General features: G+C 41.9%; 1 protein-coding gene across 3 annotated transcripts in view; it reads left to right on the top strand.

Annotated features, from left to right (window-relative positions):
• Nucleotides 1–2,227: 2,227 nt before the first annotated feature.
• LOC130558936 (probable G-protein coupled receptor 153) overlaps nucleotides 2,228–19,826 on the top strand; it is a 30,240-nt gene continuing 12,641 nt past the window's right edge. For 2 of the 3 annotated variants that reach the window (XM_057341675.1, XM_057341676.1), the window contains exons 1-3: nucleotides 2,319–2,778; nucleotides 6,433–6,865; nucleotides 14,814–15,003. In XM_057341675.1, coding sequence (XP_057197658.1) covers nucleotides 2,426–2,778; nucleotides 6,433–6,865; nucleotides 14,814–15,003 — 976 coding nt within the window. In that variant the 5' untranslated portion in view covers nucleotides 2,319–2,425. Of the gene's footprint in view, nucleotides 2,779–6,432; nucleotides 6,866–14,813; nucleotides 15,004–19,826 lie in introns of all 3 variants that reach the window. The other variant, XM_057341678.1, reaches the window with a different exon arrangement.

Consider the following 19,826-nt stretch of genomic DNA (forward strand, 5'->3'; position numbering starts at 1 on the left):
GAGTTCAGTTGTGTATACTTTTCCCATATCTGATTTACTTATCATAAGCAAAAGATGTAATTACTTTTTATCCGATTAACCGAAAAATAATCGCCCAACTAATCGATTATCAAAATAATCGTTAGTTGCAGCCCTAATTTAATTTATAATCCTTTACACAGCATTCTATATACCAATGACATCAAATCATGTGATTGTTTATACTGTCCATATAATAAGCCAGAAGGAGCTGGATGTATCTTGCAGATCGAGAATGTGGGGCTGCACATGTGTTGTAGCCTTCTGAACAGTATTCGCTTGTTATGATGTAATGAAAACCGTTTCCGGGCCCAAGATGGAGGATATTATTTAAACAGCCGTTATGAGCACTGTTTATTCATATTACATATTTAAAACGTTTATAAACTAAAGTGTGCACTACAGGCTCACGGAATTTCCGACATCAATAATTAAAATAAAGTTTTAAATCACACCATGAGTTCATATTATTTTTTGTTGTTTTTATCCTATGGCATCTGATTCCCCCAAATCTATATTGATAGGAATGAAATAATAAAACAGCATCTGATAAAGCGGGTGAACCTGGAAGCGGTGGTGCGTAACGTCAGACTTAAAATGCGGGTTACGGGGTATGTGACAGAATTTTGAAAGAATAAAAAAACAGTTATGATGTTGCTGCTAAAAAATTAAACGTTAACTGACAATGTAGTTTTTGTCACACACTTTGATTTGTAAAGGATTACAAATAAAATATATTTATTATCATCTTCACTAGAATATGCAGTTTTTTGTGATAGGCCACATGAACATTAAAATGTCCTAGTGGAGTAATATCTAATAATAGGAACAGGAAATGTGTAGAGTTGCATGAAATATAAATGCTCAATAAAGTAGGCTAAAACTTCATCAAATGTGTACTTACAATTACAACACTGTAGGTGCGCTAAATGGCAGCCGCGCTACAGTAGCGCCACCTAGTGGCTGTTACCAAAAGAGCATCAGAGTTTCACCTCCTAGGTCTCTTTGTCAACGGTTGATTGCTCTTTCTTGCATTCCCGGATGTTACACTCGGTTACAGCCAAATGAAATTCTCAAGTCTAATTTGGTGTCCTGAATATTGAGACCGGAATTTTACGACCTGAAAGCGTGAACCTGAATAATTAAAACCTGAATTTCACAACCTGAATTTTTAGAACGGTGAATTCATAGAAAAAGATTTTCAAATATTTCAAATGTAGGACGGTGCAATTCGAGGTGATAAATTCGGTAGCTTTTTTAAATTCAAGTCCTGGTGATATAAATCTGGTGCCTCTCTCTCTCTAATGTACCTGCCCTCGCGCAGCACTCGATGCGTTATCAGATACCGAAATTTGCCACCGATTGATTTAACGTGAATCGATACATCAAAGCGTCTGCCAAATGCATAAATGTAATTTGCTCGGTGCCCTTAAAAGTACCGAGTCCGGTACCCAACCCTAACTGGTCATGTATCTTCAATAATCTAAAGAGGATGCATCAGTTCTTCTGTAAAAGAATCTACTGCTGCTTTCTCATGAAAGAAACACAAAATACAAAATGGTCTGGACTAGGAATGCATGTAATTATCCGGGAACAATTAAAGGTATAGTTCACCCAAAAATGAAATGTATCCCATAATTTACTCACCCATTCTAGGCTTTTATAGGTGTCTTTCTTCAGCCGAAAAACATTAGCGTAATAATCAAGAAAATCCTACCTGCTCCTGGCTTTCTAATGGCATTGAATATTGACTATGTTTTTGAATCTGCAAAAAAGTCAATTTAGCCAATTAGGTTGCATAAAGGTTTGAAACCGGATTACACGAATCTCAACGTGGAATCCCATTGGTTCTGAGAGACACATCTATGTGTGAATCCTCATGTTCAGCAAATATTATGTAAAAATAAACCCTTTGAAAAACCTTTGTTTTTTTAATGGCTCACAGACGCTGTTACTGGTTAATGCTAGTCTTTATTGAATGTTGGTTTCGATAAACAAACAAAACAATCAACGTGAGCATTGGAATTGGAGTATTCTGGACAAATGGTGTCCTGACTGTAACTTGATTTCTCTGGATATCATAACTTGACATGTAAAAAACCTCTATGCCTCCACAACAATGCAAATACCCAAATCATTCGTCAGTATTAATAATCTAGCCACTCGTCTCGCATTGTGTCAAATACCTTCTTGTCCTTTCATCAGCAGGCTTCTTACGGCACTGGATCAGCTCGCAGTGCATGTGCTCTTCCAGCTATGCCCTCCGGCCCGTCCTCTCAGCACATCCAGAGGAAGGACTGCCCACACCCGTAGGAATGAGCACTCGGGCCCGGCACCTGCTCCCGCCCGCCACCTCCGCCGCCGCTCCTGCGCCGCTCGCCATCCCACTCCCCACCAGCTCTCCACCATGAACGATGAGGTCATCAGCACGAATGCACTGGCCTGGCTGGTCTGCTCAGGAGTGTCCATCCTGGCCAATGCCTGGGGCATCCTGAGCGTCAGCGCCAAGCAGAAGAAGTGGAAGCCGCTGGAATTCCTCATCTGCACGCTGGCAGGCACGCACATCCTCAACATGGGCATCCCCGTGACCATGTACTGTGTCATTCAGCTACGCCGCCAACATTCCAGTTACGAGTGGAACGAAGGACTCTGCAAGGTCTTCGTCTCCACCTTCTACACCCTTACCCTGGTCACATGCTTCTCCGTCACGTCCCTGTCCTACCACCGCATGTGGATGGTCCGTTGGCCTGTCAACTACAGGTATGTGGAAGGCTCGGTTTTATTCTGTGGCCAAAATAAACTGCATATTTACATAATGCTTCAATGATAGTTGAGATAGAAGTTTCACTTCTTTTGGCATATCATTTTTGTTTATTCAACATTTTCTCTGTGCTGTTGGTAGGTTTTGGAACCAGAGCATTTAACAATTCTTCTCCACACAAATGTTTAGGATCATTCGAAGGGTTTCAGGGAATTACGGTCCACAGCACTGGTTGTTGTTGCTTAGTGAATTTTGTCAGTCATGTGTAGATCATACACATTTCATTTCAAATATGTTATATGAAATGATCACAGCTTGTTGATCCACAGATTGTTGTTCTGCACAGATTGAATGTACACTGCTGGAAGCTGTCAACAGTCGGTTTATTCAGAGCATTATTTCAGCTCTTTGCTGTTTGGAGACGCGTCGGATAGTTTTCTTCTCCTTTTACCTGTGCTCCAGCGGATATTTCTTTTAGTTTTATCCACTTGTTCTATATGTGGTGCATGCAGTTTGTAACGGCTGTATGGAGAAGCTTGTTGTGTTGTCAGCTAGTGGTTCAGAAAATTACCATTTTGAACAAGAGTTAAACAAATATACAGTATACCATATGCTGAATATTCACTGTGACGGCCTGAGAAGTCGGCCGCACAAGTGTGGGTATTTGAGCACACATATAAATGAAATTATTTACATCTGCGCGCGCTTGTAAGCTCAGATACTCACACATCTCATTCATAGGTCCGAACACACCCTTATATTGGATTAAACATTTATTATTCCCTATATCTGATAACATGAAATATTATTTGTAATAATCACATGAGGCAATGTTAATCTTTAGTTCCCTTTCTGTCGGTCTCTCGACGTTGTGTCGAGCCGACAGATGGGGTTCGTCCTTGAGAACCTATCGCTTCCGACTTTTTTAGAAAAGGCCAATGAAATTGGCGAATGAAATTTGCATGCCGGACTCCGCCCCCGGATATCCGGGTATAAAAGGGAGACGGCGTGCTGCATTCATTCACCTTTTTTTCTTCGGAGCCTTCACACTGATCGACTTTGAGACTTCAATCTCTACGCCGAATTACTGCTGGAATCTTACGACGTGGTGCAGTGGACTGTCCCTTCCTGCAGCGACTTCCCCTGGGCCTCTTGGCAGTTCCAGAAGTGTTTGAGTTCCTTTCTCCTAAGGGGGTCAGCGTACTAACTAGCCTCCCTTCTTCCCCCACTGGGTGAAGAACAGGCACTCCATCCATCACTAGTAAGCACCTCCTGTGGGCGGGCTGGGCAGAGCAGCCCTGCCCCTTAGGCCGGGTATCACCTGAGTTATTCGCAACATAGCTCTATCCGGACCTAGTGCTACCAGACGTTGCAACCCCCCAGCAGGGCGGTTCCGTCTGATGTATCCTCATGCTGGTTCCCACCTTGGTAACCCATGACCTCCTTAGGTGGACCTCCACCTCGCGGTTAACTCCTTCAGTCCGCACTTTCTTCCCATGAGTTCTTCCCTATCGGTGAGACCATGTTGGTATCTCCACTATTCTCCTCCCTGCGGTAGGAAGTGGTCTCTGTAGCGCATCCCCCACTTGAGGAAGTAGCGCTTACCCAGTGCCTTACGGTTCCGGGCGGCTTCTCGCTGTTAGAGAAACAAGGCTGCCGCCTGTGAGGCCGAAGGTAGGGGCCTTCCCATCTTTCAAGAAAGCTCTGGGACCCCCTACTTACCCACTGGTAGGTTACAATTTCGCGGTAGCGTTCACGGCTGACACGCCCAGGCCTGTCACCGTCGCTTCGTTGAGATTGTGACAGGGCACCGTGTTATGGCGTTTTCCATTGGAACCCCATCTCTCGGTTACGTTTGTAACCTCGGTTCCCTGATGGAGGGAACGAGATGTTGTGTCCTCTTGCCACAACACGTGCTGTCCACTGCAGCAGTCGTGAGAGGTCTCAGGCTCCTCAGAACTAAGGTGAATGAATAAGGCATGCCGTCTCCCTTTTATACCCGGATATCCGGGGGCGGAGTCCGGCACGCAAATTTCATTTGCCAATTTTCTTTGGCCTTTTCTAGAGAAGTCAGAAGCGATTGGTTCTCAAGGACGAACCCCATCTGTCGGTTCGACACAACGTCTCGTTCCCTCCATCAGGGAACCGAGGTTACAAACGTAACCGAGACGTTAGGACTGATAACAAGGACATAAAGAGAAACGATTGTGCGAGAGCTTATGTGCACTGTAGTGTCCTGCAGTTATCGTATTTGCCGATCGGGCCATCTCCTCCTCATGCGCTCATAGTGTGATGGTGAGACAGCGCTGATTAAATATTTAGATGGAATTTTTATTTAAGATTCGAGTTGGACTTTACAAGGTGCATGAAACAATTATCGCTCAATACAAGCGCAAATAACTGCAGATTTAATCTCCGTGACCATGTGAATATTTAACGGATGTGAGGTGAAATTAAATGTGTGTGAGGCATTAATGCTTATAATCGTTTTTATCACACTTACTTTCTACAATCTAATTTGAGTTCAAACTCACCATTTGTGTCGCCCCTTGTCTCCAGAATCTCCCGATTCTCCCGTCAAGTTTGCTTGGGAAGTGGCGCACGCACGTTTATAAAGAGGAGGTCGCACGGGCACGGGCATAAGCTGTCTAAGCAGGATGTAAGAGTGGAGCAGTACTCAGTAGGCAGCACTCTTAGCACTCAGTAATGAGAGCTGCTTAGGGGAAGGGAGAGCAGATGAAACCAAAGAGGATAAGCGTGAGGGAGAGAGTGAGCGTAGCTTATGCAGGAGGCAACAATAATACAAGAGGTGCTATCACAAGTTATCAGGATTCACAAAGTGCTTGGTGGTACCTGTGGGGAGAGAGGAGGATTAGTGTTCATTTTTTATACCAAGAAGAGCATTAAGCATGTTCCTGTCATGTATTCATGGAAAATACAGGTCTTTAGTTGCTTCTTGAAGGGTGTGAGAGATGTGGCAGACCAGATTCAATTTGGAAGATTATTCCCCTAATATGGAGTAGTGGAGGAGAATAAGCGGTAAAGTGATTTCTTGCACTCTGTGTAGGGGCCACCAAGCGCCGCTCATTCACGGATCACAGGGGTGTAAGTGTATAGGGCACAGAACCAGAGACAGACTTGAATGTATGTGTATGTATTTGATTTGATCACTTTTAAGGTTGTAAGTTATTTATTCTATGTGTTTTTCTATTTATCATTTTTTAACACATTTTCTCTTGTACAGCTGTTTTGATACAATTCAGATTGAATTAAATTACATTTACATTGATTCATTAATTCAAAGTAGACGCTTTTAAAAAGCACTGTGAAAGAAAACTTGACTGCACTTGAAAGATGCTTGGAAAGGCAAATATCACTATAAGGTTTTTTTTAACTTGTAACCCCGAGTATTTAAGTATTATTTTGTCATTTTGTGCTTTGGGAATGAATGCAACCTCAATTGGCATGGCTTGTTGAGGCAAGGGTCTTCAGGTGGACTCTTTTGACTTTGACCAGTAAACAACCACCTAGAACAGCGTAGCAACCACACAGCAGCATGCTGATGACAATAAAAAGAAGAAAAAAGCTATAATCCTCCTCAGCCGTTTGACTTCTCAGAATTGTAATGTTGAATCTTCTGTATCTTCTGCCAGGTTGAGTAACACCAAGAAGCAGGCAGTCCATACGGTCATGGGCATCTGGATGGTCTCCTTCATCCTGTCCACGCTGCCGGCCGTGGGCTGGCACGATACCACAGAACGCTTCTACACCCACGACAACTGTCGCTTCATCGTCACTGAGATCGGCTTGGGCTTCGGCGTCTGCTTTCTGTTGCTGATCAGCGGCAGCGTAGCGATGGGCGTCATCTGCATCGGCATCGCCCTTTTCCACACCTTCTCTTTCCAGATGGGCCAAAACGCGAACAAAAACAAATTCAACGTGCCCACTATCGTAGTGGAGGACGCCCAGGGAAAGAGACGCTCGTCCATTGATGGCTCGGAACCCATCAAGACATCGCTGCAGATCACCTATCTGATCAGTGGAATTGTCTTTATATACGACTTTCTAACTGGATTTCCGATATTGGTGAGTCTTTCTTTTCTTTTTAAAGCATATGATGATTCTGACATGATTCTTCAGTATCAAAAACTGGACGTTTCTTCTCCTGAGAAACCACTCAAGGTAATCAACAATGAGTCTGTCTAGAGTTCAGAAGAGATCTCTACAATGTCTCAGGCAACTGTGCTAAAGTTGACTTTCACACTAGAGTCTGTATTTCTAATTTGTGTCCTTGGACCACAAAACCTGTCATAAGGGTCAATTCTTGGAAATTGAGATTTATACATCATCTGAAAGCTGAATAAATGTGACCCTGGACAACAAAACCAGTCTTAAAGGGCTAGTTCACTCAAAAATGAAAATTCTGTCATCATTTACACACCCTCAGGTTGTTTCAAACCTATATAAATGTATTTGTTCTGTTAAACACAATGAAAGATATTTGTAAAAATGTTAGCCATTTTCAGTTCTTTTGACCAGTACAATGTTTTTGCCATAAATATTCCCATGCTACTTAAGAGCAGGGTACCAGTCCAGGGTCACAAATAAGCTTCCCATTGATGTATGGTTTGGACAACATTTGGCCGAAATACAACTATTTAAAAGTAGTGGTGTTGAGTAGATGAACCTGAAAGCAGAAATTCTAAGCTTTACGTATATACCAAACTTGAGTGGGTAATTCCCAAAGAGCGGGCAGCAGCGAGTGAAGTTTGCAAGCATAATTCAGGCCATTTTTGTTTTCATCCACTCACAAAAATTTACGGTAGTAAATTTACTAAATATCTTCATGGAACATGATCTTTAGTTAATATCCTAATGAAAACAGATAAAAGAAAACAGATAATTTTGAGAATTTAACGCAGATGCTTTTTTCCAAAGTGACTTACAAATGAGAGAGCACTGACAAGTGTAGACTACATAGACATGTTTACATGTAGGACTAGAGTTGAATAAAAGCACTGCTGGGATGTAGAAATGAGAGAAAATACTCTTACTGTATTATTCCTAGATGCAGAAGCAGACTCATTTTAATCCCCTGTTGTAGTTCCCATTATAAAGCTGTTGAAGTGATGCTCCACAAATCAATGATTTATAATATATGTATAAATTATATTTTTGAGCAAAACCACCTCATTGCTGTCATTTATAAACAGGGCTGGAACTGGAAAAACCAGCCCTGGCATTTTTGATCCACGGCGGCCCACCATTAGGATCCTTAAACAGTGATGTCCATATTTAATTGGACACAGACAAAATGTTTATGTTTTTGTCTCCGTAAGCCACCAGAAATAATTCAATTGAAACAAACTATTTTGTATACACAGTTTGCACATTTAGTCATTTAGCACAGGGGTTCCCAAACTTTTCAGCCCGCGACCCCCAAAATAACAGTGCCAGTGACTCGAGACCCCCACTATCCTCGGAGGTTTGTTCGTTTGTTTGTTTGTTTGTTTGTTTGTTTATATAGCACAGTTTAATACAACACCAGGTTGCCCAAAGTGCTTCACAACATCTCAATAAAATTACATACACAAACACAAATAGACACCAACAAAACACATAACAGCATGGGCACAATTTAAATGAGCTAAACCTGCATCACAACAACTCCTCATTTGTTTTTAAAAGATGTGCTTTTAACATAGCTTTGAAGACTGGCAATGAGTTGACAAATCTAATAATGAGAGGGAGGTCATTCCTCAGTTTTGGAACTGCTTGTGAATAGGCTCTATCTCCCCTGTGTTTGTATTTTGTCCTAGAAACACACAGGAGGTGTTGAACTACTACTACTACTGTTAATTTGCTTGTCCATCTTTAATTCATTTGCCAAGACGAAGCCCAGATCTTTCACATGGGGTTTCATAAAACCTCCCAGATGCGTTGAACTTAAACATTGAATCACCTATTGATTCTTAGGGCCAAAGACAATAACCTCAGTTTTATTTTCATTGAGAATCAAAAGATTAGCGGCCATCCAGGCCTTAAACTCCTGTAAACAATCTACTATTACCTTTATAGAATCTGTGCTTGACTCTTTCACAGGTAGAGACATCTGAGTATCATCAGCATAACAATGGAATGATACTTTGTGTTTTCGAAAAATATCCCCCAATGGTAGTATATAGAGCGAAAACAACAACGGCGCCAAAATTGACCCTTGCGGAATTCCCTAGGGCAGATGCAATCTTGAAGAATTACAGTTCCCAACTCTCACTGTAAAAGACCTTTCGGTAAGATAGGATTCAAACCATTTAAACACATTGCCTTTTAAGCCGCCCCAATGTTCAAGACGCTCAATTAGAATCCTATGATCCACCATGTCAAATGCCGCACTAAGATCAAGCAAAACCAAAATAACACTTTTACCATTGTCTGTTGATAAATAGATGTCATTTAGCACTTTAATCAACGCTGTCTCTGTACTATGACCAGACTTAAAACCAGATTGTAACCTAAATAACCTAAAATTAAAAAACGTTCATATTGTGTGGCCAATTTACTCATAAAGTCAGTGAATTCATTTATAAAGTCCTTGTTTGGCTTAGGAGGGCGATATACAAGTGCAACCAGCGCAGGCTTGGTCAGTGTAATATAAAAAGTAATCAGCTCAAAACTGTTATAGAGTTCAGGCGATAATTTCTGACAAAATATGTCCTTTTTAAAAATAGACAGCAAGCCTCCACCTCGCCCAGTTAACCTAGGCGAGTTAAAATATGAGTAGCCCTGTGGTAGCAATTCCGTCATCGGAGACAGGTCTCCTACCTTTAGCCAGGTTTCAGACAGGAAGAGACAATCCAACTTGTTGTTTGTGATAAAAGCATTCAAGATAAAAGGTTTGTTTCCAACAGAACATGCATTAAGCAACACCATCCGCATCGTGCTATCCTCTCTCATACGGAGCCACTCACAATGAAGAGGTCGAAGATTCCGTGAGTCGATGCCTCTCGTGCACACGCGGGGCCAGCCTGTCCGCCTAACAGAGACCGAACTGTCAGGCAGAACCGGGTAAATCCAGCCATGCATGCGCCATCGATTGATTATTCAACTGTTCTCGGTGACATCACACGGGCGGAGAATGGCTCGTAGTTCACTACCGCCCAAGGTCCGCTTAAGTTTTACGATCAGGCCACTTCACCTTCCTCGTTTCCTCCCTCGTCGTCTCCGAGACCGAGCACCGGTAGAAAAACGGCACAGATGCCCAGGTATATTCCCCAAGAAGTGGGAGAAAGCCAAATCTCTTAAAATCATTTTCAAAATCGTCCGTCGTCACTCTAATTGTTAAAAGCTGAGATCGATCGTAGATAAACAATGCAGATACTTGTTGAGTGAAGTTACTACGTTGCACGCAACTGCGCACATGCACCTGTTCTACCCAAATGTGCATAATGACAACTCAAAAGAGCACAGTCTAACATAATATTATTTTATAGTTATTTACTCATTACTTTACTTGCTGTTATATATAAACTATGAACTATTACTATAGATGGTCGAATTTTATCAAACTGATTCGAGTGCTGATGGATGTGCCTCTTTTGGTACCTGAGGACGATGGCCCCTCTGACTGCGGCGCTTCTTCGCCCTCCTCCGCTGGCCTCCCTGCATTGTCTTTGGTCGATATTAATCAACGTTTCATTTCGACAAATAACAGGGATGTGATTTTTCTGTATAAATACAGATTTCTATTTCTGTTTTTTACGCGGGGATCACCCGCGTAAATTGCATAAATTCAATTTATTTTAATGATGTTTAATTAACAAAGTTCGGGATCAGCAATTACTGCATCAGCTCAAGCGAGCTTTCCCATAAAAAGACAAGCTGTCTTACCTGCATTATCTCTACAAGTCTTCAGCATGTCAGAAAACCTGACCCCCGTTGGTAACGACACCCCCACTGCCAAGGATCTTTCAGCACCCTCCCAGCGCTGCAGCCCCGGTCTGGACGCAGAAACCGAGCCCACGGCTCAGTCGCGAGACTGCCCGGCTCTCCGCTCTGCAACCCGCGCTTCGAAGCGCCGAGTGCCAACATCCTTCTCCAGCGTCCTCGTATGCTTCAGTTCTCCCCACCATCCCAGCCATCATGAAGTAGACCGTTGCAGGCCTACGGCAGGCCCTCGCTAACCAGGACATCCACTTCAGCCAGCGGTTGAATAAAGCAGAGATATATGGACTATAGTATACTTCACTGCATTCCGGAGTTCCTCTGCCGAGGTCCTCCCTGCAGCCGAGTGCCGCCGACAAGCCGGGCCAAGCACCCAGCTCTCCATATGACCCGGCCCGGGCAATACACCACCTCGGCGCGGTGAGGTTGGACTTCATCAGGTCATCACCACAGGCCTTCGGCGAGTCAAGGCTGTGCCCCGGACTCTAAATCTGTGAGCGCCAACGCAAAACTGTGCCATCTCGGCCGCTAACTCCATTGCCCGCCCTGTCAGAGTGAGCATGTCTCCTCCGCAGGCCCCGGATTATATGCACTCCTTCCCCTCTGCATTCCCCAACCCAGCCCCATGGCCAGCGGTGCCGCTGTCAACCACTGGCGTGAGGCTGCCTCCACTAGCGACTCAGGCCCTGGCCTCCGGCTCCCTCAGACCCCCGGCCTACTTCCCTCCAGCCACGGCCCATTCTCCTTCCCTCTGGCCCACTCCCTGGAAGCCGCTGCATGCGTGAGGCTACCACCGCTAGCAGCTCCAGCGGCCACCATTCCCTCTCTCCTCTCTCTCTCTCTCTCTCTCTCAAGCACGCCCTCACTCAATGCCCCAGCGCTGGAACCGCCTCCTTTCTCGGGCCGCATCAGGATACAGGTTCTGGCAGGTGCGGATATCGATCTTTTTTCACTCCTATTGCCACTCTCAAACCCGTCAGCAGACCGCCAGATCCCCTCTCCTTTACCCTTAAAAATGCATCACATAGTCACTCTCGCACTTTGTCCTTCCCACTTGCTTTTTTACGATACACCGATGTAATTTGCACGGATTTCCCTCACAGGAGGTGCGAGCTCGGCGACTATCTCACCATAGTCGCGCAGCTTGCTTTTTTTTACGCGGGAGCCCACTTTTACACGTATCACAAGATGTTTTCCGCCAAATGCGCCACCCGGGTGGCTCAGTGGAACCAGTGCCCTTACTGGGGGGCTCTGGACACTGAGTTGCACAACCGGGTTTTCCTGGGGTGCCAAAACATCTCATGCGCAGTCTGTCGATCAGTCACCCACAGTACCACCGCATGCCCCCTAGTCTTCTGAACATCAAGAAAACAACAGAGATCATTGTTGACTTCAGGAAGCATAGCACTGACCCAGCCCCCCTTTACATCAATGGCGAGTGTGTGGAGAGGGTCCACACCTTTAGGTCTCTCAGCGTTCTCATCTCCGCTGACATCTCCTGGACAGAGAACATCACGGCTGTCTGCAAGAAGGCTCAGCAGCGGTTACACTTCCTGAGAATCCTCAGGAAGTATAAACTAAACTCTAATCTACTGCTGTCCTTCTATCGCTCATCCATCGAGAGCCTGCTGACATACTGTATTACAGTATGGTACGGCAACTGCACCGTTGCAGACAAGGAGAGGCTCGAGAGAGTTGTAAAGGCAGCACAGAAGATCATTGGCTGCCCTCTCCCCTTCCTGATGGACATTTACACCTACCGCTGCCTCAACAGAGCTAAAATCATCACCAAAGACAGCTCCCACCCTGGCTCTGACCTGTTCGAACTGTTGCCCTCAGGTAGGCGCTACAGGTGCATTAAGACCAGAACAAATAGATTTAAAAACAGCTTCATCCCAAAGGCAATGACTACCCTGAACTCTCACATGCACTGCTTTTAGTCCAATCACCCCAACCCCCGGACTCTGTTTAGTCACTATTAAACACTGTTAAGAACCTCACCTTCTGTGTAAAACCATACAATGTGCAATATTTCATATCAAAATGGGCAATATATATATATATATATACTGTATAGTGTGCAATATTTTTACATATATTTAACATTGTATATAGTACCGTATTTATATTTAAAAATGTACATACTCCTCAAGACTGTGAGCCTTATCTGCATATGTTATTCTTTATTCTTTACACTGTTGTTGCAATGTTTGACTATGTTTGACTACACTGAAATGGAGTTGACTTTTTTAATTTCATTGTACATGCATACAGTGACAATAAAGGCATTCTATTCTATTCACCCCTTCCATCCCTCAATGCCCGGTCTTGCCCCACGCCAGATCGACAGCTTACGTCCCACACCTGCCGAATCGCCCAGCAAAACCACCCCCGCCTGATGCTGCCAGCTCCCACGCACACGACATATGCATGAATTTCAATGCAGGCAGGTGCACCAGGCAACGCTGCCGATACCTGCACACATGCAATTTTTGCGGCGATGCCCATGCCCGCCTCATGTGCCCCGTACACAAAGCTTCAAATAAAAAATCTAAACTTATGTGGTAAGACAAAAATATAATGTTAAGCTTAAAGATAATGTTTATTCATCTCTGTCAATAAATATCTGCTTTAATTGTATTTAATTATATTGTGTTGAAGTCTTTGGTTATTTATGTAATTTACTTCAGTATCTAAATAAAATGTCTGATGCTGATGTACAGTGCTGTGTTAAGTTTTAATAATATCGTTATACTTCGTATAATACATATTTAAATAGAAAATTGCTCAAATCATGCATAAAATTGAATCTTTACTGCACAGATTAAATGACAAATTAACTTAATCCTCCATGTGAAGGACAATGTGTTTAAATAAAATTATAAAAATGGTAAAGTGCCTGTTTGTGTCATGATTGTGGTGCGGGAAACAAGGACAGAGGACCCAAGTGCAGACAGCGGGTAAGGGGTTAACAAAGGTTTTAATAATAAGTACAAAACATGAAACAAAAACCCACAAGGGGGTAAAACAACAAAACAGCAAGGGTAGGAAAAGGAAGGGAACACAGGAACATAAACTGACTACACTAAACTAGACAAGACCAATTACCACACTAGACATGACTAAAAATAACTAAACTAGACTTACATGGCGATACAGGACAAGGCAAGTGACCGGGGAAACAACACAAATGATCCAGCACAAGACAGAAGACACAAGGGCACTAAGTAACGGAACAAATCAAGAGGGAACAGCTGCGGGGCATGAAATAACTAATGAGTAATAATGAGGAGACAAGAGGTGGGAACAGAGACGAGACCGGAGAGAGTGTATGGAAGGCCATACGGACAATAATGCCTCTCTCCACATAAAACATGAGGTTCTGTCATGATCCTGCCACTAGACCATGAGAAACATGACATGATGCGGCAGAATCATGACAGTTTGGTCGTTGGGACATGCTAGTCACGCCCCAGAAACGTTATTTGGTACGTTGTTGCAACGAATATGGTCCGTTCCAGGGTACGTCTTCAGGAGGTAATCATGTTGCGTTCCAGACAACTCGGATTTCGAATATTGTTTTGTAAATACGTTCCAGTCAACCACGCGTCACATTCGCATGTTTTCCACGTGATGTCACTGTGAAACGCCGAGAGAACGTAACAGCAGTCCATGTTATCGTTATATGGTAGCTATTCAAACGTAGAATTTGTTCATAAACAGTTTCTGGATATATTAATGTTCATGTTCATACATATTATTACGTGTTGTAAATAAAGTTTAAAGTTTGTTTGCGGTTCACATAAGGTTGCGAAGGGCTAGTCGCCTTCTTGTCTGTGATGTCAAATGACGCGTCTCGCTGAGGTCGGGGTTGATTGATCTGCCCTGAGCTCAGAGGTCGGATAACCAGCTTCGTTTGCTGTTCCAGATGTTTACTTTCGGGATTGAGGTCGGCAATACCCGAAATCCTATATAAAGGAGACATTCAAGTGTTATAATGGAACCTGCTGTTTTGCCTCCTAATTTGACTTTGAACATGTCCATTTAACGGGCGCATGTAACTAATGTCAGCGCTTCATTGTGTCTCATTCAGGTGGTGAGCTTTGCCAGTCTGAAATTCGATCGCTCTTACAGCTGGATGGTCCTGTGTGTCCTCTGGTGCTCCATAGCTCAGTCCATCCTCCTGCCCATGTTTCTATGGGCTTGTGACCGCTACAGGGCCGACGTTAAGATGGTTTGGGAGAAATGCGTGGCCATTATGTCCAACGACGATGCGGATGAAGGTATAGACCACTGGGCTTTCTTTAGCATGTGTCAAAAGCTGTGTTCAACATGACAACTGCATTTAACTGCTACTCAGTCTGCATTTTGTTTTGTTTTTATTAAGTAACACAACATCAATGTTTAGGCTTTTCCCTTAGATTTGATTCAAGGTTAATGATAGTAGAGTTATTGTATTATTAATCTTACGGCCAGTTTGAAAAGCTGAAAGAAAAATTGAACACTGCCTGCATAATTTTGGTAAATAATATAAATACACATATAATCGTCATGATGCATACTAAATGTCTTTGAGTCAATATGTTAGTGGGCTACTTTAAAGTCAACATGAGAGTTAGAGATGGTTACAATCCTCAAATCAAACACTACGGTCACTGATCTTAAAAACGTTTGGATATGAATCCATACAACTTATTATTTAATGACCCGAAACCGTTGACTAGCAGTATACAGTATATACAGTATATTATCTACATTTTCCCAGATTCTGCAAGGTGTATGTAAACTTTTGACGATGTGTGTGTGTATGTGTGGCCTTGTTTTTATATCCCAGTGGGGACCTAAACCTATATACACACTAACTCATGGGGACTCATGTCATCGTGGGGACCAAAATTGAGGTCCTCACTGGCTAAAAAGCTTATTTCTGCCAGGACCACTGTCGTCAACTATTTAAATGATAGCAATATTTAAGGTTGGTGGAATGAAACTGTTCGGGGCAAACTCTCCACCTGTCCACGCAGCCTTGCATACATGTCTCCGCACCTGGAGAACCAGAACAGTTCCTGATGCGCAACAGGATTCAATTAAAATGATCTGACAGATACAAGCAGATATCGTGGAGATGGGGATGGAGGTGGGTTTTGAGTGCGGCACGATTAAGCAGCTGATCAAAGAAATGCAATTTAAATAGGACAGTCTAGTTTGTATTGTATGACTATTGGTTAACAATGATTAGCTCCACCTGATGTGATCGGCTGATGCAAGCTTGACTCACGTGACCTGCCAGAACTGACGCTATGCTTGATAAATAGTGCAGAACTATATTTTTGAAAATCTAAAAATGCTAAAGGTTTTCTATGATCTTCAGGGTTAGGGGATACAATATACAGTTTGTGTGTGTGCGTGCGTGCGTGCGTGTAAGGTGTTGGTCAAAAGTTTACATGCACCTTAGGAAAAAAAGAAATTCTAACCGTAAATGAATTGTTGTATTTAATCTAGCACTGCCCTTAACAAGTTATTTCACATAACATAACAGATGTCCACAACACGAAATAATATAGTAACTGAATTTACAAAAAAAAGTGAGTTCAAACGTTTACATTCACTTGATTCTTAATACTGTAGGGTGTAAGTTTCTTTAGGGCTTTCTTTCTTTTCTTTTGAGATAAGTGAGAGATGTTCTTAAGTCAACACCATTAGCCGGCTTTCCACTATCGAGCCGGTGCGAGCCAAGGCTTTCATCGATCCGGGCCAAGCCAGTAGCCTCAAGGGCCAAATTCAAGACACGGCGTCTCCACTGTCAGGCCAGCAGCACGACAGCACTCCTCTAAAAACCCGCCCTAAACACACCTATTTGCAGCAAACGTCAACAAAAAAAGAACCTTTAGTCAAACAGGAGAGAAGCTGGATTGCATCTTTACTAAACAAACATGAGAGAGAAAATCGAGGCAGCTCGTTGTTTATTACTTTGCTGTCTTGTCTTTGACCAAGCAAACACTAAACACTTACTAAGTAAGTGAAATAAGAAGACGGAGGTTTGGATTATAGAAGAGCGCGATCCGTGCCGAGAAGCGCTCTGCAACAGTTCATGCACCAACAATACCTGTAAGATATTGCTAGAAATAAATCATCTGAAATAAGGTGTCGGTGTACCCTTGCTTTGTGACAGACACACAGTTGTTTTATGCAGCACAATATTACATCAATAAGCAATTGTTAAGCAGATGTGTTTACCTAGGCTACATAATACACTAGCAAACGATCTACACAGTATTTGTAAAGAAAATCTAAATTAGTCAGCTCTACTCATGTATTTTGTTTCAATGTACTGTATGGTTTGTTATATTATCAGATCTTTGACGATGTAAAAATATACACATAATAAAGAATGTCTGGCAGACGATTTAAATGGGTGGACGTCACAAAAAAACAAAAGTTACTGTCAGCTATTAAAATAATGTGCTCATCAGTAAAAGCGCTCAATACCTATAACTGTCTGAAAACAGAATAGGACCTTATTTGCATTTAAATAAAGGTGACTAGCGGACAATCATTAAAGAATGCAGGGGCGTCATGCACCCTTTTTTTTAAGGGGGAACAGTGTGCACAACACACAAAAACATGTCCTGTGTCATGGTTCTGCCCCATCTTGTCTTGCTTTTCTTGATCGTGTGGCAGAGCCATGGCAGAACCTCTTGCTTCATGTGGAGGGAGGTAATTTTGGACCTTATGGCTCCCCATACTCTCTCCAGGTCTCCTCATTGTTCCTGCCCTCTTGTTTCCTCGTTAGCGCTCGTTATTAGTTCATGCCCCATACCTGTCCCCTCTTGATTTGATCCCTTATTTAATACCCCTTTGTTCTCTGTCCTGTGCTGGTTCATTGTGTGTGTCATAATACGACCCTGGATCACAAAACCAGTCTTAAGTAGCACGGGAACATTTTTAGTAAAAAACAAAAATACATTGTGTGGGTCAAAATTATCGAGTTTTTATGCCAAAAATCATTAGGATATTAAGTAAAGATCATGTTCCATGAAGATATTTTGTAAATTTCCTACCTTAAATATATACAAACTTTATTTTTGTGAGTGGATGGTCTGCCACAGTGCCCCTGATTAACAACTTCAAAGGCAATTTTCTCAATATTTTGATTTTTTTGCACTCTCAGATTCCAGAGTTTTAAACGGTTGTATCTCAGCCAGATATTGTCCTATTTTAACAACTCATATATCTATAGAAAGTTTATTTATTCAGCTTTAAAAAAAATCTCAATTTCGAAAAATTGACCCATAAGACTGGTTTTGTTGTCCAGGGTCACATATGTGGTGAGTTCCTGTCTTGTCAGTGTAGTTTTGTTATTTTGTATTTAATTCAAGTGTTGTCTTAGTCTGGTTAGGTGTAGTTAGTCCTTGTCCCTGATGTCATGTTTTATACCCGTGTGCTTTGTTGTTTTACCCCCACGTGGATTTTTGTTTTGTTTATTATTTATTAAAGTTTGTGTTAACCCCTTACCCTCTGTCTGCACTTGGGTCCTCTGTCCATGTCTCACCTCCCGTTCTTGACAGTCCTGTACGTACAAATACATGTATTTCAAGCAATATTATAGATAATATCTCTTAAGCATTACTATTGATTGATTTAAGCATACTCAAAACATCACACAAATCTTTGCGAGAATTAAAATTACAACATCATCTGATTGATTTATGAATCTTCTATGGAGGACTAAACCTGCAAAAATTATAAATAAATAAATGTATAAATAAATAAATATATAAACGAATAAATGTAATAATATGAAAATAAATAAAGGAATGAATGGTTTGATAAAACAAAATAATTCGTTTTAGCTATTATTGATCTTAGCTTTAACTTTTCTTTTCATTTTTTAAATTGATTTATTATTTTTTGTGTCCATTTTTTAATTATTTATTGTTATTATTATTATTTATTTTTAGATTATTTTATTTATCATTTCCTTTTATTTTTACATTTATTTATTTATACGTTTATTTATTTTTATATTTATTTATTATCGCATGTATTTATTTCCACTTTTATTTATTTATTCTTAAATTTATTCTTACTTTTCTGTGTCTTGTATGATAATTAGATGGGTTGGTCGTGCCTACTATTGGTTCAGCGTAGATTGAAGCGTTCGATCGATTACTCTTGACTTGTTTTGGACTAACGTCACGTCACTCACTGATCGTTTGCTTCGTGTATAACGTTAAGTAACTATGGCGGGCGCACAATTAGCTAGAGAGTTACAGCATTTAGCCAATGAAGTCGATAACCATGCATCAAATGACTATGTGTCATTCAGATTAGATGCATTTATTGATGATTTATTACAGATTGACGGCGAGATAAATGACAAAGTTCTCCCTCGGTTGTTAGCCTCTTTGCAGCACATTCAAAGTCTGTGCGAGTCAGAGGGTGCTATGGTATGGTGGCGTTACAGTTCAACTGGTGAAAATCATAAAGCACAAAATGTAATAAGGTTTAACTACACAGATGAGCTTGTAAACCGAAGTCGCAAGCTAACGCTTTGTCAAAGTGATAGTTATAAGCAGCCTTTCGGTTAGAAAAAGCGTAAAGATTTAATGTAACATGATGTAACATAATGTAAATGAATTGAGACATAGTGAACTTAAGTCACAAGTTAACACGGTAGTAATGAGCATCGTTCTTTCACTACAGGGGCCATCAAATGGAAACCATTCCTTCTAAAAAGACGTGGTTACTAAACGGTACTCGTAAACTACATTCCATAAGAGATAAATAACACAGAGGTCACAAGTTAAAACGGGCATATTCCCTTGATTCATCCAGCTGCATATTGTTGTGTGACATCTTGATATTATTGCAAAGATCCGCAGCAGCTAGCATTGCGAAATAGCTTAGTGTGATTGTTACCGTAGTGACACGCTGCCTCGCTTTATTGTATGGGTACGAATCCCGTGTCAAATCGCTTTATTTATTTTTTCACCTCGCTTCAGCCGTTACGGGCGATCATACCAATAATTTGCAATCTTAACAAGAATGTCAAAATCATGTAACAAGAAAGTCTGTGTTTATTAGACATCTTAATATCAAGTCG

Source organism: Triplophysa rosa, linkage group LG9 (assembly GCF_024868665.1).
Source record: "Triplophysa rosa linkage group LG9, Trosa_1v2, whole genome shotgun sequence".
In the NCBI taxonomy this organism is placed as follows: domain Eukaryota; kingdom Metazoa; phylum Chordata; class Actinopteri; order Cypriniformes; family Nemacheilidae; genus Triplophysa; species Triplophysa rosa.